The sequence below is a fragment of the Drosophila rhopaloa genome, unplaced genomic scaffold, assembly GCF_018152115.1.
Source record: "Drosophila rhopaloa isolate 14029-0021.01 unplaced genomic scaffold, ASM1815211v1 contig_2, whole genome shotgun sequence".
NCBI lineage: Eukaryota > Metazoa > Arthropoda > Insecta > Diptera > Drosophilidae > Drosophila > Drosophila rhopaloa.
The window spans coordinates 4,203,653-4,226,529 of NW_025335083.1; the positions used below are offsets into that span (position 1 = coordinate 4,203,653).

Sequence of the window (22,877 nt, forward strand, 5' to 3'; positions counted from 1 at the left end):
AACTGGCGCTAATCGTTAAATTATGATTAATGTGCCGACAACAAACAACAAACTTCTCCGTCCAAGACCACCGAAAACGTGCCAATATAGCGCGGGCGACAGCATCGGACGTGCCTAACAAAATCCCAGACAAAAGACCAAAGACCAAATGCTCAAGATGGAACGAAATACAGAACCCCAGAGTGGAGTCCTTGAATGCGAGTCGTGTGTGATAAAATATGCGCCACCATGAACTCTGCGGGGAAACAAACATGGAAACTTGGCAGGCATTACGTGATAATATGTGACGAAGTGAGTAATTAGAAGGGCTGTGTTAAATGGAAAGACACTAAAGTTGACGATAAGGTCGGGAGTGGCAGCAATACTTCCAAGAAGCTAATGAAATTATAAAATGCTTGCTAGTTTTATATAGACTGAACCATATGCTTACGTTCAGGATAAAAAATAACAAAACTTTATCTTGATCAGGATATAAATATAGGGCCCTGAATAAAATTAACTATACAATTAATTTCACTGGTTATCACATAATACAATTAGTCATTTTATAAGTTCAAAGTTCCAAGAATAATATTAAATTCCATTTAAAATGTGAAATACTAAAGCAAAAAAAATGTACAAATATTAAGCAAATGGCTCATCATATTACTTATGATTGTCTCTTGTTTTTAAATTAAAGTTTACTTGGGATTATGCTAAGTAAACAGACCAACTTTTTCACTAGTTTATTCCGCAGAATAAAACCTTTTGCAATCTGCCACACCACTGCATAATTTCCATCTGGCCTTGGTCTTGTTTTTACCCCAATTCATTGGCCATGTCACCGTCTGGGCCAAGTTGCCTTTACGCCACGCCTCTTTTGCATAATTGAAGGCAGCTTTTGCTACTGCTGTTTCTGGTTTTTCAGAGCCAATGGCGTATTTTAGCTTAGATCAGCTCTGAGCCTGCCTAGACCGAAGTCAGCTTATTAAATATTAAAGGCCCGACTGGGGACCGCTAAATCCTGCGGCTGTCAAGGTGCCGCAAAAACTCAACTCAAAAGTCCCTCACACATCCTGCAACGATGGGCGGAAAATCAGGCAGCTGGGGCAGGTGTGTGTCCTGCCACCTGCCACATGCCACCTGCAGCCGAATTCAATTTCTTGTCGTCCGTTTAGTGCCTCTACCATCTTGTCTAAGCCGAAACTCAGTTGCAACTCTGTAGAAAAAGGGAAAAAAGGAAAAAACCCAGGAGAAACCCATGGCAGAAAAAAAGTGGAAAGTGAAAGAAAAAATCAACTACTAAAAGTATTATTATTGTTGGTTGCACCTGGAGGTGGTTTACTTTGTCACGGATATGTTTTCTTTAGACTTACCATGTCAGACCTGACTCTATATATCCCTATTGGTATGTGTGTGTGTGTGTGTGTGTCAGTGTGTGCTTCTCCGCAAGTGTGTATGTTGAAACATGCCGGAAGTTAAATAGGAAATTGTATATGCTTTTATAACTGTGCACGTGTCTACAAGTGGCGAGCTCCGAGTTGCTAGCTGCAACCAAAGCAACGAGTTCTTAGATATATGGGTATATATATATACAGTTGCGGAAAACTTTATAGGACTTAAAATGGGGAACATTAAATGGAAGAATAACGTTGTTTGTAAGTGAAAGTGAGGTAAAAGCACTTAAAAGAAGTAAAGTTCGATCTTAGTCTAGTAAAAATATTTTTAGATATATATAAATTAATTGACACAAATGCAACACTAATTGAACTTTTAGTGCTATTATTTTGACCACTATAGTATGCAGGTGAGAGTGTGTGTGTGGCTGGGTGTGTTACCTTGCGGCAAGTTGTTCGTTTGATGAAGTACCGCTCTTGGTTGCGGCTGCGGCTTTGACTGCAACTTGCAGCAACTTCGAGGCGAGTGCGTGCATCCTGCCTCTTTGCCACAACCACAGCACACCCACCTGTATGAAAAATGTACGTGTACGGCTTTGCCCCTTGAGAACCAATCGAATTTACTTGTAAAGCCAGGACTCTCCTAAAGCACGGCCAACATAAGTCCCTAAAAAATAGGCTATGAAATATGGCCGATTCAATTGCCGACGACAGACTGCTCATGGTAAAAAGGAATGGAATAAAGTTATTGACTATTTAATGGTGATGAGCTTGCCTCTTCAAAGGTTTATTTATTCACCATTTTTACGTTATAGGAGATATTTACTTTGCAAGCCGTATTTTTGCCACAATTTTACTCACTCTATTTATTTTAAAAAGAAAGCACGTCTCAAAAATGAATATAAAACACGTCGACGAAAATTCCCATGCGCTTGCTCATCACTAAACAAAATTCGAAACAAATTTAGAAACATTCCAGCATTTCCGTAGTTCTTCTTTAATCCTACTATGTCAGAGTTGGATTAAGCAAACAGCAACAAATTATTTTTCTCTCTCCTTATTTTTGATTACTGAACAGAAAGCCTGAACTTTGTTGTGTGCATTTGTGCGGCTTCATTACACCTCCTTGGCAGGATTCACTGACCAAGCAACACTTTTTCCAACCACAACGACATGGGATGAGGGCTCTGTGTGCCCCTGGGTTGCAGATGGAAAAGCTTCAAGCTCTACATGCTGCACTCGAGCAACTTTCTCCTCTCTGTGGGCGAAATTGAGCTGCTTCATTTAGCTCGGTGGAAGGGGGAAGGGGGACGATGGAGGAGCAGCAGGATGCACGAGATGCTCCATCAGGGCAACAGGCAAACAAACAAGTTGAGTTTTTGGCACTGGACGGGTGGCCCCGTCGCACACATCCTTCCACATATCCGGAGCACACTTTTCAGCGCTTCCGTGGCCAAGTGTTTGATTAGAAAAGTTTACAGAAAAGTTGCTTAAAAGATTTGAGCCCGAACCAACTGCAGTTTAAGTCCTTCTCTCGCCTGGTCAATATTTGCGCAAGGCACGTGGGCTGGACCATCATGTCCTGTTCATAAATGCAGCATTGCATGCTCAGGAATTAACCGAACGTACTGAAATTTTCCACATTTATCACGAGCCTTTGGTAAATGCAGAGTGGCTAGGAGCAGCATACAAAACCCGTCTCAGCGGCAGGCTTAAATGTCAAGTATCCATGTCTGATGCTGCCCATGGATGCTTCCTGTCCTTCCGGGCCTGCATGTCCTTCTAAACCGTTACTGTGACCTCTCATTGCTCTTGTGGCATACACAGAAAGAAAAGTAACACAACTGGTTTTTGCTTATGCTTCTGAATAATTGATTTATTTGCTGTAACAAATTTTATGAAGCCTTTTTTGTGGTCTAAAGAAAATATATTTACATTTAAATTATAAATAAAAAAAAAATGCAACTCCAATTTTACAAAAGCCTGTGGGTTCTTTCAAAAACCCTTTTCAAATTTTTAGATCCTTGCAGTGCAAACGAATAAAAATGCATGACCGCAACACATTTCTCAACTGAAAAACCCCTCCTCCTCGTTGTATCCTTTGCCTTAAAAGTGTTAAAATGTTGATTGTCCTTTTTTGTCGGCGCCTCGTGTGTCTGTGTCTGCGGGTGTGTGTGTGTGTGTGTGTGAGTGTGCGTGCCCGTCTGCCACAGTGTGCGTGTTAAGTGTTTGTGCTTTGCAACGCCTTCAGTTGGATTCTCTTTCCGTTTTTACCCACTCCCTTTGTGTCTGCGCTTCGTGCGTGTCACAAATAAATTTTTAAGTAGCATTTGTGTTGATTGCCTTGAAAAAGGACACGGGAAAGTCCCCCAGCCCAAGGACCACAACGAAGCCATCCCGAAAACAAACCCATACCCAAACCCAAACCCGCATCGCAGCTCGTCTCATTTTACGGTTTCGGCTTAGCCTCTCGACAACTGCCGTTCGGCTGAAGTGTGCTTGATTTCCACATTATTTTCCTCAGATGGGTTTTCTTTTTGTCCGCCTCCGCTTTTCTTTTCAAGTGGATCTTGTTCTTCTGCCTGGTTAACAAATTAAGTGCGGTAAAATGTCATTCGAATTGCGACAAATTAAAATGGTGTAAATGGCGATGTTGCCTGGCCTGTGGTTTTTACTGATAGACTTTGGCTGTGGAAATACATTGATAAAAAAGATTGAAAACTTCTTAAAATGCTAATAACAAATCAATAAAAAAGCTTATATTTTCAAGCAAATTCCGATCGCTGTGATTGATTTTATTTTTTATTGCAATAATTTTGATAGTTCTTAACTAAAATAAATAAAGAAAAGCCTAAAATACTTTCAAGTATAAAAAGCAATTCATTAAAATTAAAATTTAAGTAATATAAAAATTGTATAAAAAGCATTTCACCGATTCTTTTAATTTTATTTGACGCGATTTGATTACTCATCGCAACAGCCATGTTTAAAATAACAGTCTCTGCCTAACTTTCTTCGTTTTTCTGATAACAGCGTAGACTATCCCTCTCTTTCCAAGTCTCTTAGGGGTTCTCTTTACCTAAGCTGTTAAGCATCCTTTAACAGTCTTGCAATTGGAACTTACAGTTCTCTGCAGACGAAGAGAGACCAACTAACCAACAGCAGCCGAAGTTGAAGCAGCACCAATAGCAACATCCTTTCGACAGCATATTTCCTGTGAAAATCCAACCGCGGCGGTCACTTCTTCAGTTGTTGTTGGACCGCTAGAGCGATTCGTTGTGTGACGGCTGAAAAGAACCGGGAAAACTTAAGCAAAGAGAGAGAAACAGCGCACCACAACGGAGGGAGGGAGAGAGAGAGAAAGACATTTTTTTTGGTTTGGTTAAACAAAAGAATATAGTGCTGTTAAAACCGACGACAGACGAGTCAAGTAAGTATGTGTGTGTGTGTCTAGTGTATATGTGTGAGTGCAGACAATGCAAACGGGGCGCATTAGCAACGTTGTCCTGCCATTTTTTGCTTTCAGTTAATTTGCATGTGCGCGGGTTCATGGAGATCTCCTTGTGATTTTTTCCACTTTGCGGTTTTTTCTTTCAGCGGCTCCTCTTTTTTTAACTATTTTTCTAATTTTTTTTTATTAGCAACCATAGCTGTCGAAGCATATGTTTGTTTTTTTTATTTTGATTTTTGTCTTCTTTTTTTCCCACCCACAAAACCGTGTTTGCTAATTATTTGAGGTGCACAAATAGCTGAAAAAGTCTGAGCTGCGGATGGCCAACATGCCGTATGAGTGTCAAGAGAAGAAACTGACAACTTCGCGTCATGTTTATGTATGAAGGGAATAGGGTGACTTGTGGGGGTTTTCCCAAAAAGGAGGACCATGGAAATATATTCACACATTTGTAGCCAGCGGCACAGCAGGTGACTGTCAACATATGCCAACATATGCTCGTACCGACACCCGTACTAGGTCCCCAGTGAGAGTTCCATCGAAAAATGCTGTGTAGAAAACGGCAGACTTTCAGTAGGAACTTTAATTAATATTCCGCTTAGATTGCCGAGCACATTCCAGACACTAAGCTTTAATCAAAACAGGAAGCAAAAGGTCTAGCAACTTCCGGTCAACTTTTTTCGCGACCAGAACCAAAAATAAGAAAAAAGAAATTACAGGCGTGGTGCGAATTCAAACTCAAAAATCACAGCAGGCAAAGTTTCGACCTTGGTATTTGTCTAGAAAAAGCAAAGAGAAGAAACAGGAAATACTGTTTTCTTTATGCTGTCTCATCAGTTTGCGTGTGTGTGTGCTGGGAACAGCTCAATATGTGTGGGTGACTTTCAGCAAATGGATTTCTACGTGACAAATCTTTATTTAATTTCAAAATGCGAAATAAACTTTGACGTCTGTTGAGATTTATGTGAAGGCAATATAAATGCTTCGGCCCCAATGATCCTTAAGAATGTGGGGAAGTGGTTGAGTGTTTTGTAAAAGTTTTGACTGCCTTGACGTTTTAGTTTTAGCAACAGCATCTTTAAGTAATAGCACCCAGACTGGCATAAAGTTTTCGCCTCCTGCTTTGTTTTGTGCAGAAGAGAAGTGTGGCAGAAATCTGGATAAATTGAGACTTAAATGTAGGCAATTTAGGTTCCAATTTAAAAGAGGCAAATTGTGTTTAAAGAAGATATTTTCCGAACGCCGTTAATTATTAACTTTGCTTTTATTCTCAGCTGTTAAGACTTTTTACGAGACTTGCTATTACATTTTCGAAAGCAATTCGCACTGCCATAAACAGCGCGATAACTTCCTCTCGAAAGGATCATGAAATTAAAATGAAATGGCCGAAATGAGGAGCATCGACAGCGTTAGTTGCCTTCGAATAAACAAATTGATGATAAATAAACATTTTGTCGAGCATCCCAGCATACTTTTTCCCTCTGGCACATTTCTTATTTACTTCTCTGCAGCTTGCAGTTAATTTGTAGCAACAACACAGCTTCCGTTCGCCCATTTCCTGTCGCTCCACTTCCCTTTCCGCCTCCTCGCTCCTTTCCTCTCCTCCTGGTCCGCAAGCAAATGGCCAAACAAGGAAATTGGCTACCAGATGCCTCTTGGTCCACAGAACCTTAACGATTGCAGTGCCAATTAAGCTGAGAAAATTCGAACCAAACTACCGAGCCATTTAAGTCGCAGAAATTAACAAATTATGCAACTATTTTGGGGAACTTTTTACTTTATTACACTTTTTAAGAGATGGCTAGATAAAAAGATAACACTTTAAGACATAATTAATTGAAAGAGTGCGATAACTTACACATTTAATTATTATTGCAACTTTGGGTAAACTTTGAAACATCAGTAAAATTAATCTTTCTTAACAATTTGTTAAAAATATTAAAGATAAATAATATAAAATTAAATATAAGCACAAATTAAAGGAGAATTAAAAACAAACAAAGTAAGATTAAACAAATGTGTAAGCTAAAAAACAAAAATTAAAAATTTCTTAAGTTGCTTTTGAAATTTCTTCTTTCTTGTTTGTAACTGTAATGTTATTTCAGAAAATTTAAAAAAAATACTGGTCTTATTAAAATAACAAAAAGCTAAAGTGCCAACCGTTTGGGGCCTAGGAACCGGGATCCATCAATCAAACCACCGCCAACGCTCAACAGTTTTTAATGCAAGCCCAGAAAAAAGGCGTTCCTCTGTCGTCTCATTATCACCGAAAACAGACCAAAAACAGACCGAAAGTAAGGAAGAGAAGTCTTAGAGCGTCAAAATGGGGGGTGAAGGGTGAAGGGGAAGCGAGAAAGGGATAACCAGGATAACTGAGGAATTGCCAGGACAACGGGCTAAGCCCGCAGCAAGATTAATTAAGTCCGCGTAGGCTGCAACAGCAGCAAGAAACACAAAAACAAGAACAAACAATGGCAACAACTTGGGCCCCCAAGTGCGTACCCCAACCCCCCAACCCCCACCCACCATACATCCTTGCCTTATCCTTTGTAGCATACTTTTTGGCGTCGCGTGAGAAATTAAAATTTCAAAGCGAAACGTGTTGCCGCATAAGCAGGTTGTGTGTGCCTGTCTGCGTGCCGGTGTGGGTGCACCCGGGTGTGTGTATTTACTCAACCAAGAACAACAAAAAAAACAACAACAGCCAAACAACTGAAAACTGAGAAAAAAAAGAAAACATCAAAAATAACACAAACAAAACGTAAACAAAGGCAAATAAGCAGGAAGCAGCTCGTCGACGTATTTTCTCATTTGCCTTCCGTAATAAGCGCGGTGTCAACAATGCATAAGGACAAGACGATCCTGTCCAGGACGAGGGCTACCTGAAACAGTGACTTCGTCAAGTGTATGCCGAAACACTAAACAACAATTAGATTTGAGATTTAGCAATATCCTTAATTTAAAGCCAGGGAATAAAAATTTAAATTTATATTCGAATGAAGAAAAAAAGAATAAGTAAATTTTAGCTTGTATAATTTAGGGAAAGATGTCTTAATATTTTTCAGTTAAAGAATAGTCTTGTATATTGTAAAGCGTTGTGAATGGTTTATAAATTCCCACTTGTTTAAAAGAACACCAACTATTTACAGCACACAAATCAGTGTGCTCTTCAAATTTATTTTATTTTATACTTTTAGTAACATTGCTTGCGATTTTTATACATTTAGAATTGTGATGATGGCTATATGGCAATCCATATTTACACTTACAATATATTCTTTACGAATTTATTAAGACTCAACAAGTTAAGTTTTCAAAAATTATCTGCTTTAAATTTAATTTTTTGCTAATAACAAACACTTCAGTGAAAATTAATGGTTCCGAAAAATAAGTGCATCAATTAAAGTCCACCTAGCCGACCCCAAGTGATATTTAACTTTGAGTGCGTCCTAGCCAGTAATCGTTGACAGTGACTCCTTCACACTACACCTTTACATATTGTCCTGCCAACCCTGGACCAACCCATCCACCCACACACACGCACTTACACACTTACACACTCTCCGCTCTGTTAATGAGTTCCGCCTTGACGCTGATGAGGATGTAGGATGTGGGATGAAGGATGCTGGGCTGTTGGATGTTGGGGGGATGATGAGCTTGTTGCTCTGCGACAATAAACGTGTTGAATGTCAAGAGTACACAGCCTATGCGTGTGTGTGTGTTTTAATGTATTTTTCGCTCTCTCTTTATAATTAAATATGTTACTTAAATGATGACACCAGAGAGATGCTCCATCAAATTGTTCTTTTTCCCTGGTCCTCCCTAATCCAAAACACAATTGCGGTTTCTGTGGGGGTCTTACACACACATGTGGTGCGGGTGCGGCAATAAAAAGCGCTTAAAAAGCAAAATTACTGCATTTGATAAAAACGACACCCCAAGGATTAGCCGCCGGTTCGGGAAACCTTCCCTGAATTTCCTCGCTTCATGTGCACTCATGCAAACGGTGGCTCCCCAAAAAGGTTGACCTTCATTGGGTCCTGGGCCCCTTTATTTGTGGGTGCCAGTGTGGGTGTATTGAAATTTTCCAGCTCCCTAACTCATCCTCCATTTCCCTTTTTCAACTTGGCCAACTCCAATTAGCCCCAAAATGGATTTGTGTTACGCACAAACTACAATACATTTACCTCCGAGATTTGTGGCGGCTCTTAGGGTTCGTTTTCCTGTCAGACTTCTCAAATGATTTTCCATTTTCCGTTACCCAATTTCCCTGACTTTCTGTTGATTTTACGCTACTTTGTCGCATTTTCGGCGGACAGAAAACATTTCATTTTAATATCCTGCGCAGGAAGTTGGGAAAACTGAACCAACTTTTGCTGATAAACGTTGGCGGTGAGGGGGAGCAAGTGGGGTGAAAAGCGCTGAAATATTTATGAGACACACACACATACACAGCCGATTCATGTGTGCTTGTGATAATGTATGTGTAATGAGTTGGGCAAGTGTTGAAATCTGCATTTAAGGCAGCCTTTGTATCGCATTTGGGATTTCATTTCCTCAGTTTTTTGTTTTTCTTGATAGCCTGAAATGCGAGGGAGGTTTATATTTTGAAGAAGCGTAGACGTACGTTGTTAAAAAGTATTTCAAATTTGTTTAAAAGATTTTAAAAATTGTTTATAAATATTTTCCCGTTTAAATTATGCTTAAGTACTTATTCTTATTCAGATAAAATCTAAATTTTAATGAGTATTGTGTTGTTTATATTAAATATTTTAATGTTGGTAGACAAAATTTATTTATAAGCTTCTTAAGGGAAAGATAGGTTTATGACGCCTTATTTCCATGGGATATAGGCAAAATTGTCATATTACTTTTGTGAGGTAATCGCAGATCAATATACTTAACTATGTGTTCTCAATTTCAATTAAATTATATTATATTAATTATTATCATTTCATGCTTTCTGTCATGATATTTAAGTCAGATTATTGGCAACTCCAGCTAATTGGATTACCTTCCCTCTTCTTGCAGTCGACCACCAGCCAGTCTTGAGGGAGTTGCCAGGACACCAAGAGACCAAGCAGCAACATGGACCTGCCGTCGATGGTGCAGCGTTCGGGTGACACGCTCATCGTGCGCAGCGTGGTCAGCGGCAATCAGCTGTACACCGAGCAGGGTGGCCACAACCCCGCCGGCAGCACGGGGCACATCGCGAGCAACGCGACCAGCAACTCGGCAGCAACACAGGCGGGCTCGTCACTCCTGGAGCGACACGTGGAGCGCTACCGCCTGCAGCAGCAGTTGCAACAAGCAGCCGCAGCAGTCGCAGTTGTGAACAGCGTGCAACAGCAGCAGCAGCAACAGCAGCAGCAACATCATCAGCAACAGCAACAGCAGGCCGTCATCGGCATGGACGCCAAGGAGGAGGGTCTGCCGCAGTGCAAGATCAAGCGGAACTACAGCTGCAACCACTGTGCGTACTTCACGCAGAATCCCCGCTACCACTTGACCCACCTGCGCGACGTGCACGGCGAGAAGATAGTGATCAACAAGTGCAAGCTGTGCCTGTACGCCTCGCGGCACTTCCAGAAGCTGGTGCGGCACATGAAGATGGTGCACGGCTGCACGGACGGCATTCCCAGCGGGCATGGTCAGGCCAGGGGCAAGCGGGGCATGAGTCGGGAGGCACGCAAGCGGCGGTTGGAGGAGAGTGTGGGTGTGATGGGTGGCCAGAACCTGACGGTGGCCGTCCCAGATGTGCCCACCCTGGAGCAGGTGAAGCGGGAGTTGCTCCTCCAGGAGGAGAAGCTGCAACGGGACATTCAGGCCTTCAATCAGCGGCAGCGGGAGGAGCAGCAGCGCGAGCAGCGGGAACTAGAGCTGGTGGCCTCCAGTGCGTATGAGCGACATATGCAGGTCCTCCGCGACTACGAGCGCCAGTCGCCGGCCGAACCGCCCACCCCCTCGCCCACCAGCGGCTCAGCCACGCCCCCCTCCAACGGGGAGGAGCCGCAGAACCGGCTGCTCAAGTGCAGCGCCTGTGAGTTCACCACCCTCTACAGGACCCAGCTGCGAGCCCACGAGCTGGCCGAGCACGGCAAGACCAAGTTCTTCCGGTGCGACAAGTGCAGCTATGTGACCCACATCAAGGCGCGCTTCAGCAAGCACGTCAAGTACCACTCCATGCCGATGATCAAGTGCGTGACCTGTGACTTCCGCACGCCCTACAAGTGGAATCTGGACAGGCACATGAAGAACCATGGCGGAGCGGGCGCCTTCAAGTGTGCCGCCTGCGACTTCACCGCGGATATCAAGCAATCGCTGACGGTGCACGAGATGAACCACCACGTCCCACCGGTGGGCAATGCGGGCTCCATTTGGCCCAGGCGCCAGAACAAGGTCGGTGCCAGCGAGATGTGCGAGGACTTCCTCAGCGACTCCGCCGAGCTGGAGGACCAGTTCAACAACAACAATGTGGACGATGAGCTGGACGGCGTCGAGGATGCCGATCCCGATGAGGCAATGAGCGGGGGCGACGAGGAGCAGCACCAGTTGCCCCACCACCACCACTACGGCAAGCGGAGCAAGTACGACGAGGAGGAGGAGCCCACGGATCTGTCGCAGAAGGGCGGCTGCTCCTCGGACACCTCCAGTGTGGGAACCACCACGCCCAGGGCCCAGCGACCAGTGCCCAATCTCATCCCGATCAGTAAGGGAGCCAAAGAGTGAGTAACCCAATGAGCTACATTTTAGGGGTTTGGAGTGGACGTCACAATCTGAAAGTACTCATCGTACCCATTTGGATTTTTTTTTGGCTTAGATCGCGTTTGGATTTTGAAAGCTTAGAAATTTTCTAAGTAAATTTGCGTAATCTTAAGAAAAATAAGCTTAAATTTGTCTAAAAAATGCCAAATCGTATTTATTATATGTTAATACCAAATGCAACATTTTTTTACATTACCTTTTCTAATTTACTGTTTTGGAAACTTATACCTTTTACTTATTTGTGTCTTTAGCTGCAATAATTTAAAGGTTCTAAACGTGTAATTTTAATCGGCCTAAGAAAATGAAGTTTGACTAACTTTGATAAGTACTTTTGGAATCTGATATCCAACTTGGAGCTAAATTTCCAGTATTCCTCTGTGTATTTGAAATCCTAAGCTTCGAAACTCCGAAGTATTCAGATCGAATCGGTTAATAATCAGTTTTTGTTGCCCCCCAGCGTATTGAACCTGTCGAAGGAGACGAATGCCTCGCGCAGCTCCCTGACGGAGATCGCGTCCATGTTCTTCAACGAGAAGCAGATCTCGGAGATGCTGGACAAGTCGGATGTGCCGCAACTGTCACCGGCGACCACAGTGGCCTCCCAGAACTCCACGCGCAGCCAGCTGACCAAGAAGACCGGCTTCCTGGAGAGAGTGAAGTCGGGGGCGCACTACGAGAACCTGGTGTGCCAGTGCGGCCATGTGGCCAAGTGCCTCTCGGAGTCGATCATCCACGGCAAGAGCTGCCACGCCTCGGCGGTGATCATCGACGACGATGACGTGGCACTGCACGAGGACGATGCCGACGACCGACTGGAGATCGACGAGGACGACGAGGATCACCACTCGCATTCGGCCCTGAATCTCAGCGTGACGGGATCCACGCGCTGCCAGCACTGTCGCCACCGCTGCAAGTCCTCCACGGATCTGCTGCACCACCTGAAGCAGTGCGTCGAGGCCATCCGCTGCGCCAACGAGATGTACGACTCGAACTCCGGCGAGAGCGGCGACCGGCGGCCGGACACGCAGAGCCTCCAGCAGCAGGCGGCCGTGCAGCAGCAACGGGTTTGCATCTGGAACAAGGCCACCAAAGAGATCGTAGCCGCCGCTGCCGCCGCATCCTTGCAGCAGGAGAACAGCAGCCACAGCCTGGTCAAGTCCCCGGCCGGAAGTCAGGCGGCCAGCAACGAGGAGAACAGCTACTACGGCGTGGAAACTGCACCCGGTTACGGCGAGGTAAGTCCGGAGTCCACATAGCACAGATCCCACAAGCAAAGGTCCGAAATTCTTTTTAAATTAAAAATAAGTTACTTAAAAACTAACTGCTGAGATAGAACCAAGAAATACTCTGAAAGGTTTTCCAATCTAAATGGTTTTCTATATTATTCCCATTTTTGTAAGTCAATCTTACATTATTTCCTCAATTAAATGGACTTTTGTAAAAGCCCAAAATGTTAGTTAAATCAAGCAGTTTAATTTTTTTAAGATACACAAATCTAAGGTTCTTCAGGATACTCAAAATTTTACATTTTTATTATTTATATATTTATACTTTTATTGTACTTTGTAGAATCGTACTTATCTTAAAGTTAAGTAAAGCAGTTACTTTTATTAACTACCTTCTTTATTTTGTCAAAGCAAACAATCAATTGAGGGTTAGAACATTTACTTTGATAATCTGATATATAAGTATATATAGTCCAAGGGATCCTTGAATGCAGCCTTTTTTAGTTGAATCCCTTAACCCCAGCACGAGCATATGCCACGTCAAAATGAAATTTGACTCTTTCACGCACTGCAGGTAACCAAAAAGATGACGCCCGAGGAGGAGGCCGCCAACTCGTCCCTGAAGAAGGTGTACAAGTGTCCGCACTGCAGCTTCTGGGCCTCCACGGCGTCCCGCTTCCACGTGCACATCGTGGGCCACCTGAACAAGAAGCCGTTCGAGTGCTCCTTGTGCTCGTACCGCTCCAACTGGCGCTGGGACATCACGAAGCACATCCGCTTGAAGACGATCCGCGATCCCTCGCACAAGACGGCCAAGGTCCTGATGAACGACGAGACGGGCCGCAGGAACTACACCAAGTACAACAAGTACATCACCCTGATGAAGGTCACCGAGGAGGATGGTGACCCCAAGCTGATGAAGTCCGGCGAGATGACCCCCAACCAGGTGGCCTCGCTGGCCTTTCTCAAGGACTACGCCAAGGTGGGCTCGGTCACCGGGCAGGACATCACCCTGGAGCCGGTGCTGCCCAGCAAGCCGAATGTCCTGGACGACGCCCATCTGGCGGACAACCTCATCCGCATCCCGCTGCTGGCCACCATGATGAATGCCGCAATGGCCCAGCAGCAACACCACCAGCAGCAGCAGCAGCAAAAGGAGCACCAGTCCACGATGATCACGCCCTCGGTGACCATTTCGCCGGTGAAGCGACCCAGTCAGGGATCGGTGATGCAGGGCAAGCCCAGCGACGATCTGATCACCGAGGTGCACCAGGAGGGCAACGAGAAGAGAACGGTCTACCGGTGCCGCAAGTGCAACTTTGGGTGAGTTGATCTTGAAGATCGTTATTTCAATGGAACTAATTGGTGGCTTACTCCGCATAACAGCCACCAGAACCGCGACGCAGTGCTGGCGCACGTGAAGATCCACTACCAGGACGCCAGCTACCCGAAGTCCAACTCCGCCGCCGGCACCTCGCCGCTGCAGGTGTCCGTGGGTGGGAACCCGTTCTACATGAACAAGGTCTTCGCGGCCATGTGCCTGTCGCAGCAGACCCAGTCGCAGTCGTCGCCCAACGGTGGATCCGCCGGGACAAGCCCGGCCATCTCCGCCGGACTGCTGCAGCGGGCCATCCAGGAGGCCCAGCACTCGCCCACGCCCAACGCCAGCGCTCTGAGCGGACTTGCTTTGGCGTTGGTGGGCGGAAAGCCACAAGCCAATACGACGAAAGCCAGTGCCGCCTCCATTTTAGAGCACGGTGAGCAGAAAGCGAGTCAAAACGAGGCAAGTGCCGACAGTCTGACGTCGCCGAACACCACCACCACCACCACCTCTAGTAGAACCACCAAAGCCACCACTAGCACCACCAAAGACACCGCCAGATCGCTGCAGGATCTGCTCACCTCACCGCGCAGTGCCAGAAATGGAAATCATCTATCTAACGCTAACAGTAACTCGGTTGTGGGAAATGGACTCCGGCAGGATGCCCTCTACGTCGCCTCATCCAACACCACACCACCACCACCACAACCCTCCAACTCAGTCAGCAAGCCCAATGCATCGCCTTTGCCAGTAACTACCACTCCTACTCCTATTTCTACTGCCACAAACTCTCTGGCTCATCAACTGGGTGCGGGTAACCACAGCTCATCCACATCCTCATCCCACCACCACCAACACCACCATCCACTCATGGCCGGTGATGGTTACCACCTGGCAGCGGGTCTAACCCATGCCCACTCCATAAGCACTAACACGAAAGCCCATCCCAACTCCAACTCCTTTCCCTCGTCATCGTCGTCGTCGTCATCGTCTTCGGTGGCCTCCACTTCATCGGCCGCCGGCTCCGCTTCCGCCTCCGCGTCCGCGTCTTCCTCATCCACATCGTCGCCGCCGCCTCCGCCAGCCTCATCCTCCTACCTGGCTGCGATGGCGCCGCAGCAGCAGCATCAGCAGCAGGTGCAAGTGCCCCCTGCCGTGCCGATGCCCCATCCGCAGACGAGATTCCATAGCCATAGTCCAGGTAGTCCCAGCCTCCTGACCATGGCCGATGGCGATCGACGCGACCCGTCGCCGTATCGCTGCGGCCACTGCCACCAGGTCTCGAATTGGAAGCATGTCATCCAGGTATGGCCCAGTGCACTTTAATGGATTTGTGTTTTGTCCCATTGAAAAACCGAAACGAGCCGCCGATCCCCGAAAGTTTCGTTTTTGACCCAAATTCCTCGGATAAGGACTTTATTTAGAAATAAGGATTCTGTTTGAATGGTCGGAGACCAGAAATAGATAACAATTTATTCTCTAAAATCGATTTATAAAAGAATATATCATAGAAGCGAAATTATGCGAGCCTAAATATTAATCCAGATAGTCTGTTTATTGATATTAAAAATAGTAAAAGAATTTATCTACTTTCCCCAGTTAATGGCATATTTAAATAAAGTTAGTTTCATATAATTTAGATATAGCCATTCCTTGCTTCTTCCCACTCATAACCTTTTAGGCATTGGCAATTGATGTTCAAAGCCCTTTTTAAGCGGAAATTAAAGAATGTAGGATCAAATTAAACATAAAAAGCTGTAGATCTTAAGGAAGTCAGAAAAAACTTGTTAGCAGTCAAATTGCAGTCTCCGATCCGACACTTCCGCCACCCATCTCACCACTCCATCTGTGTCCGTAGTCCCTGCGCTGCGCTGGTAAATATGCAAAGTCAATCTTGTACCCCCTTTATTTACCCCCCGATTTTACCTGTTTAAATGTGTGGTGTCTGGTCTTGCTTTTGTTATACTCTATACGATAAACGATTATTATCTATAAGAAAATCATTGGTGAAAGTCTTGCTTGCTCTATTTACCTCTCGAACTAAATGTAATCCATAAATCCAAAATCATGATAAAAAACAAACCCATGACACCATAAAAAATAAAAACCAAAGCTAACCTTTAAGGGATTCCCATTACGGTGCGAGGGTTTTCGATTGGGCTAAACTCATGGTTATATATAGATATTCCCTGAAAAGGGGATACTCAATACTTACACACTCTCACACACACACACACACATATACATACATGAAAACAGAAGGACACTTGATGAATGCAATTACCCCCTTTTGAGGTTGTACTAATTGTTGACTATCTATTTCTGATTTACCCCAAACAGCGGCATTGTCGCTTAAAGCATTCCGGGGATATTCGGATCGAGACCCTTGAGCGAGGAGCCAGTGGCTCGACGAACGCACCACCCATCTACCGACCCTTGGGAGCAGGTGCCAGCAACGAGTCCCAGTCCCACATCCCGTCCAACCCCACCAGCAATGTCCTAAAGTCCGGCACCAATGCGACTGCCGCCAGCAACAACAACGCCCAGCTGCTGATGACCACCAAGCAGCTGGAGCAGCTCCTCCACTCGCCGCTCTCCGCCAGCGCCGCTGCGGTGGTGAACGCGGCCAATTCCCAGCAGGATCTCCAGGTGGCGGCGGCCTATTGGGCCGCAGCCTGCAAGGTGGCCAGCAGCAGTGCCGAGGAGCTGCTCCAGTTGCAGCAGAACGACCAGATCGAGATCACCCGGCTGCCCTCGGCCGCGGAGCACAGCGGCGCCGGTGGTAACAACACCAAGAGCAAGCAGCAGAAGTGCCCCGTCTGCCCCTACATCTCGGAAAGCAAGTCCCAGATGAACTACCACGTGTCGTTGCACAAGCCCACGCAATACGAGTGCCGGCTGTGCACCTTTGTCTGTGCCAAGAAGCAGCACCTGAGCAGCCACATGAGGAGTGTCCACCAGCAGCAGATGGCCACTGGGGCAGGAGCATCCGTGGGCGGAGGAGGAGGAGCTCCCTCCCAGTGCCTGGACTTCAGTGTGGCCTACCAGCTGGCCGCTGCTGCCAAGCAGGTGCAACAACTGCCCGCCTCCACGCCACTCTCCATTGATCTGTCCCAGCTGCAACTGGACGCCGCCTCGGATGCAGAGCTCAACCCACAGCAACTGCCGCCGGAATACCAGTACAAGCTGATCAGCTACTGTCCCAGGTGTCCGGCTCGATTTGCCCAGAAGCACAATGACGAGCGCAATGCCAAGCAGGAGCTGGAGGAGCACCTGCTGGCCCACAACGACCAGGAGTCGGAGGATCAGGGATATGTGTGCGCCTACTGCGAGTATCGCACAGCCGAGGAGACCCTGCTCCAACTGCACCGGGCCGTGCACATGTCCCACTACCAGGAGAAGTGCCAGCAGCTGTACAAGAACTGCAAGGAGGATGTGGAGTTCCCGGCCCCCAAGCTGCTGCAGCTGACCGGTCCGGAAACCATCTGGGTGGTGGACAATGAGCTCAGCTTGCAGCTCCTGCAGCAGACCACCGGAGGGGGGGTGAGCTCCTCCACCGGAAACTATGATAATCAGAACTCCCTGCTCAAGAAGCAGCTGGAGTCGGGCGGTGGCCAGGTGGTGGCCATTCCACGGGAATCATCGGTGTCCAAAATCGAGGGTGACGCCCCGGAGGAAGATGAAGAGCGACGAAGCAGCTCCACGCCGTCGACCAGTGCCTCCGTGGCCACCAGCGATTTGGCAGCGGATGCCAGCAGTGATGCGGGATCAGTGGACATGCCCCAGTCGGTCCCGGCTCCCCAACGCTGTCTCCACTGTCCGTTCGAGACGCAGCAACACGAGGAGCTGCTGCAGCACCTCCAGAAGCATGCCTGTGTGAATACTCCATCGCCCGGCTGCCAGCAGTGTGCCCACTGCGATTACAGTGCCGTCGAGGAGTCGGAAATGGAGGAGCACACGGCATTGCATTTCAATGCCAGTGAGAAGCTGAAGTCCGTGGAGTTCTACACCTGTTACGATCAGCTCGAGATCAGCGTGGAGCGGGAGCCAGAGGATAAAAACAGTGCCTGCAAGGAGCAGCAGACCGAGCACAACAACAACCAGGACAACGTGATGAATGCGAATGTGCAGCAGGAGCAGGGCAGCCTGGATGAAGAGCCAGCGGACGAGGCGATGGAGGAACCGCCGGCCAAGAAGCCCAGCACCAAGTTGATTCTGTACAAGAACGAGGGCGGCCTGAGTGTGAAGCCACCACAGGAAGAAGCCACTTTGGAGTCGCAGAAAGGCGAGAACATCAGCGATCGCCTGCGCCGAAGGATCCTCCGGGGAAGTGCCAACCAGCCGGAGGACTCCCAGGCCCAGGAGCGACCCCCAACACCGGACAAAATGATACTGGTCAATGCCAGGACTGGCAAAGTCATTTCCAAAAAGTAGACCTCCAGAGGTCCAATCTTTTACTATGTTTAAACACGTAACACCTAAGTTTACCTTATGTCTAGCCTTAAGTGAGTTTTGGTTTTGTTTATACCTTGTTGTTGCTTATGTTTTCTTTTTTTTGGGGTATGATTTTATGGAGTTTGGGATTCGATTTAGGCACCTTTCAAAGATTTCTATTGTCACTAACACACAACCACATATACACACCTAGTTGGAACATGTTCCTGCACTTAAAACTTGTTTAGTTGTAAGCCCTAAGTTAGTCTTACGTATCGATAATTTATCAAATCAAACAAAATTCGAATACTTTACAAACGGGACAAACCCTGAATTCTTACTGTATTTACTTGATAGAACGGTGCAAAATGTAATTTAAATTAATTGTAATGTAAATTATCGGAGAGAAATCTGTAAGCATACGTTAAAATGTAGACACTATATTTACCATTGGCTAAATAAGCAAAATGTAACAAGAAGAATTAACCCAACCAGAGCAAGATCCAAAAGCGTTTCAAAGAAATCAAGTTTGTATAGGGAAAAAAGATAAATTCAAAATTAAGTCTTGCTATAATTAATTCGTTTATGTTTTGAATGGGAACTGTGATTATTGATAATTGTAAATGAAAAAAAAAGAAAGTGAGCGCGTATATCATGCAATGAATATGGTACTATATACATACTATATAAATCTATAAATATATATATTTACACACAGCTGCTGCGAGAACAAACACAATTTAAATGCAATTCAAAAATCAACAGAGAATAGGGAAATTTTTGCAATATTTGCAATATTATTTTGTACAAGTGCAGCACACGGTTAAAATTAGTTATTAGTTCTACTAAGGAATAGTTATGTTCTTATCATTACTACGATTGTTTTCCAACAAACGGCGTATTTGTAGTACAGTGTAAGCGTAAACACTACAAACAAAATGTTATCATAAACTCTAAGCAAACGAAAAGAACACATGTGGAATAGCGGGGCCATATTTAAATAGTTTAAAGCAAGGAAACATTAAAACAAAGCAAATCAAAACAGAAGATAACGCAAAAAAGCGATATGTATACAGAAACTTACTTGGATATAACTGCAACCGCCTTTGATATGCATATATACATCTTATATCGATACCGATATCTATACACACAATATATTATATACTAAATAGTCCTTAACATTGAACTACATTTAAACTTAAAGCTAGTGTAAATAACTTAGTTTTCTTTACTACGCACACAGAAAAACACAACACTTACACACACACCAACACACACGAAGATTTACGGCATTAAATTACAACAGAGAAAAATGTACAAAAAACAATTGTTAATAAAGAAATCAAATAAAAAATACACAAGTTGCATTTACAACTGAACGTGTTTAAATATGTTGAGTATATCAAGTTCCTAAGCCGAGGGCTTAAAGAGCTATGAGCAAGGAATAAAAGGATCATAGCACGAAAATCAATGCTGTGCTGATGCTGTAAGCGCGACCAACTTTTTAAATAAAAGCAAAGCAAAAGAAAAAAATTTAATATAAAATAAAACGTTTTATTTGTATCTGTCAGCTGCTGTATAACATTTTAACTTTAAGAGAATTTTAAACCTCCAAAAGAAAACTTTTATGTTTTTCACGTTGTTGCCAGCAACTGCTGCTTTTCCAGCAATAGTTACAGTCGTCCTTTGCTTTCAAAGCTCTAACGGCAAAATCATCTGCTTTTATCGATATTACTGTTGCTTTGCTTTTGGCCTTCAAAATTTTCATACCCAAAAATGTAAGGCCTCAGACCAGTGAAAAATTGAATGGAATTGTATATTAGGCAAACTTTGTCAACTTGAAAATAAAATAATGTTCTGGCAATTTTGAATGATGGAAATAAAAGCATTTTCATTTTAATTTTAATGGTCTTAAAAAAGAAAATGCCTGCAAATTCTAGGAGTTAATTTCTTCATAACTTTATTCAGGCAGAACGACCGTTTAAGCTTTGGAAGGATCATTACTAATGGGAAGAACAACAGCGGCAATAATGAGTTGTATAATTTAATACAACTTTTTAGAGGAAATGTCTCCAATTTGCTATGTGTACTTAAATTAAAAATGTGGCATCTCATAAAAAAGTAATAAACAATATTTTCTGTATGAATTACAGGAATTTTTGCGTCACCATTTGTTTTGCAAAATTTGGCGAAACTCTGCCTAACTACACATTTGCAAAATACTAGTTTCCTATGCTAAGCCTATTTAAAAAAAACGGATTCTGGACCTTAACTCGATAACACCATAACTCGACGCAGAGTGGTGCAGTGTGGCCTTAGCACAATGTGGAGGATAATCGAATAAAGCAAGCACTTGCTATCTCGATAGAAAACGCGAGGCAGTGTGGAGAGTACTTTAAGAGCTATCGCTTACTATCGAAACTAAAACCCTGATGCCCAAATGCTCGATGTATCGATACTAGCGTGAGTGGCTGACCCAGCTCTAAACAAAGTTTTGAAGAAAATTGAATTGCGATGCATTTAGCCAAAATTGGACTGTAGCAGCTACCCCAAACGACAGAGAACCAACGCAGATCGCCCGTAGCCGCAGCCACATGGATACCAAGTCCAACGATGACTCGGCTGGCAGTGACTCGCTGGACAAATCTATGCAAATCAAGTGTGTGATGGTAGAGACGACGGGGGACTCCAATGTGGACACAATGGCCTCACCTGAGGAGTTGGACAACTGCAGCCGGGATTCCGCTGCGGAATCGATGGACAAAGGGGGCGCCGAGGCGGGAGCTGGAAAACAGGCGGATCAAAAGACTGAAGCTGCGGCGGGGACGCGGGGCGAGGGCGACAGTCCGCCAAGCAGCGTAACCCCACCAGAACATCCGGCCAGCAACTCGCCCACATCCTCCTGCACTGCCTTCGAGACGAAAGTCAAGCTAATCTCACAGAACCTCAAGGAAACTACTCTGGCCGAGAGTTCCGGCGCATCAGTATCGGCATCCACGTCCGTCTCCAGCAACAGCAGCCTGCTAGAGCCGCAGACCTCCAACAATTCCACTACAGACACAGAATCCACCGCGTCCAACGTCCGCGTGAAGAAGGTGCGCTTCCATCCAGACGTCAAGCAGAACGACGGTGGCACCTGGGTGAAAAAGAAGCGACGCTCCACGCAGACGAAACGGGCCTCCTCGCCCAGCGGCGCAAACTGTGATGGCGATGGCATGGAGCTGGACGGCGAGGCCGAGGAATACGAGGACAATGAGGACGAAGAGGAGGAGGCGGAGGAGGAGTTCGACCTAGCCAAGACGATCGCCGAGGCGGAGGATTACCTTAAGCAGCACCCGTTGACATTCGTACAGCGCGTTGAGCAGAACGGCGAGCGGCTGCAGGACGGACTGCTCAGCATCGAGGACATGCTGAACGAAGTTGGCGAGGAGGTGGTCACTGAGTTCAACGACGAGGACTTCTTCAGGCGCATCAAGCCCGAGAATGGCATTGAACGAATCCTGGGCAAGGAGACTAAGGCGGGCAAGGCAAGTTTACACTGTAGTTTAGGTTCACACTATCGAGTTTTTTGGTTTAATTTCACATGAGTTACCAGTATTTTTTTACTTAAAAAAAAGATACAGGCATGCTCGGGTTTTAACTTTCAAATTTTAATATTAAGTCTGTTTAATGGTTATTTTCTTTAAAAAACATTTTTACTTTCTTAAAACTTAATTAAAATGAGGCTTACAAAATACTCAAATTTTGGATTTAAAATAATAATTATGGTTTTTAATCTTTAATACCCATAAATCAGATTATAACAATTTTTAATGATTTAAATGTGTAAAGCCGAATACTTAATTAAATCGTTTTGTAAAGTTTTTGATTGAAGTGGATAGAATATCATAAGAGTTTCAGTAAATCCCAAATAATTTATTTTCTATTACCATTCGTTTACAGGTCGAATTTCTTTTGCGCTCCGAAAACCAGGGCCGACTTTTTTGGGAGTCGGAGGAGTTTATTAAGCGTACGTGTCCCTCGCTGCTCAAGGCATACGAAAAAAATCGAGAACGACGTCAACAGCGTTTGGTTAGTCTATTTCCACAGTTTATAACTATTTTAAACCATTGTAATTTTAATGAACCTTTTTTTTTTACAGATGCACCACGTTGCCAAACGGCAGAGTCTGCGACAGCGATACACGGATTTCTAGTAGCGGCTACTTAGGTATTAGGTTCTTAATTAGGCTCCACATAAGTAACATTTTTGTAAAATGAAGTAAATGATTTTCTTTTGTTGAACAAAAATAACTGTACTGT

The 22,877-nt window shown here is 45.0% G+C and overlaps 2 protein-coding genes across 7 annotated transcripts in view; both read left to right on the forward strand.

Moving 5' to 3' along the window:
* LOC108042812 overlaps nt 1-19,947 on the forward strand; it is a 42,985-nt gene extending 23,038 nt beyond the window's left edge. The window contains exons 3-7 of one of the 6 annotated variants that reach the window (XM_017121267.2): nt 9,859-11,552; nt 12,050-12,827; nt 13,393-14,141; nt 14,205-15,444; nt 16,480-19,947. In XM_017121267.2, coding sequence (XP_016976756.1) covers nt 9,916-11,552; nt 12,050-12,827; nt 13,393-14,141; nt 14,205-15,444; nt 16,480-18,573 — 6,498 coding nt within the window. In that variant the 5' untranslated portion in view covers nt 9,859-9,915 and the 3' untranslated portion in view covers nt 18,574-19,947. The remainder of the gene's footprint in view (nt 1-9,858; nt 11,553-12,049; nt 12,828-13,392; nt 14,142-14,204; nt 15,445-16,479) is intronic. The other 5 variants (XM_017121268.2, XM_017121272.2, XM_017121269.2 and 2 more) reach the window with 5 other exon arrangements.
* Nucleotides 19,948-21,034: 1,087 nt separating this feature from the next.
* LOC108042811 (ras-interacting protein RIP3) lies at nt 21,035-22,868 on the forward strand. The gene is made up of 3 exons (XM_017121266.2): nt 21,035-22,103; nt 22,519-22,647; nt 22,718-22,868. Exons 1-3 carry the CDS (start codon nt 21,171-21,173, stop codon nt 22,769-22,771), a joined length of 1,116 nt encoding a protein of 371 aa, XP_016976755.1. The 5' UTR covers nt 21,035-21,170; the 3' UTR covers nt 22,772-22,868.
* Nucleotides 22,869-22,877: the final 9 nt, after the last annotated feature.

What these genes read in the sequence shown, in the direction of transcription:
- LOC108042811 (XM_017121266.2), top strand. Translation starts at nt 21,171, where the DNA reads ATGGATACCAAGTCCAACGATGACTCGGCTGGCAGTGACTCGCTGGAC. An exon ending in AGGAGACTAAGGCGGGCAAG is followed by an intron (nt 22,104 to 22,518) that starts GCAAGTTTACAC and finishes ATTCGTTTACAG; the next exon opens with GTCGAATTTCTTTTGCGCTC. An exon ending in AACGACGTCAACAGCGTTTG is followed by an intron (nt 22,648 to 22,717) that starts GTTAGTCTATTT and finishes TTTTTTTTACAG; the next exon opens with ATGCACCACGTTGCCAAACG.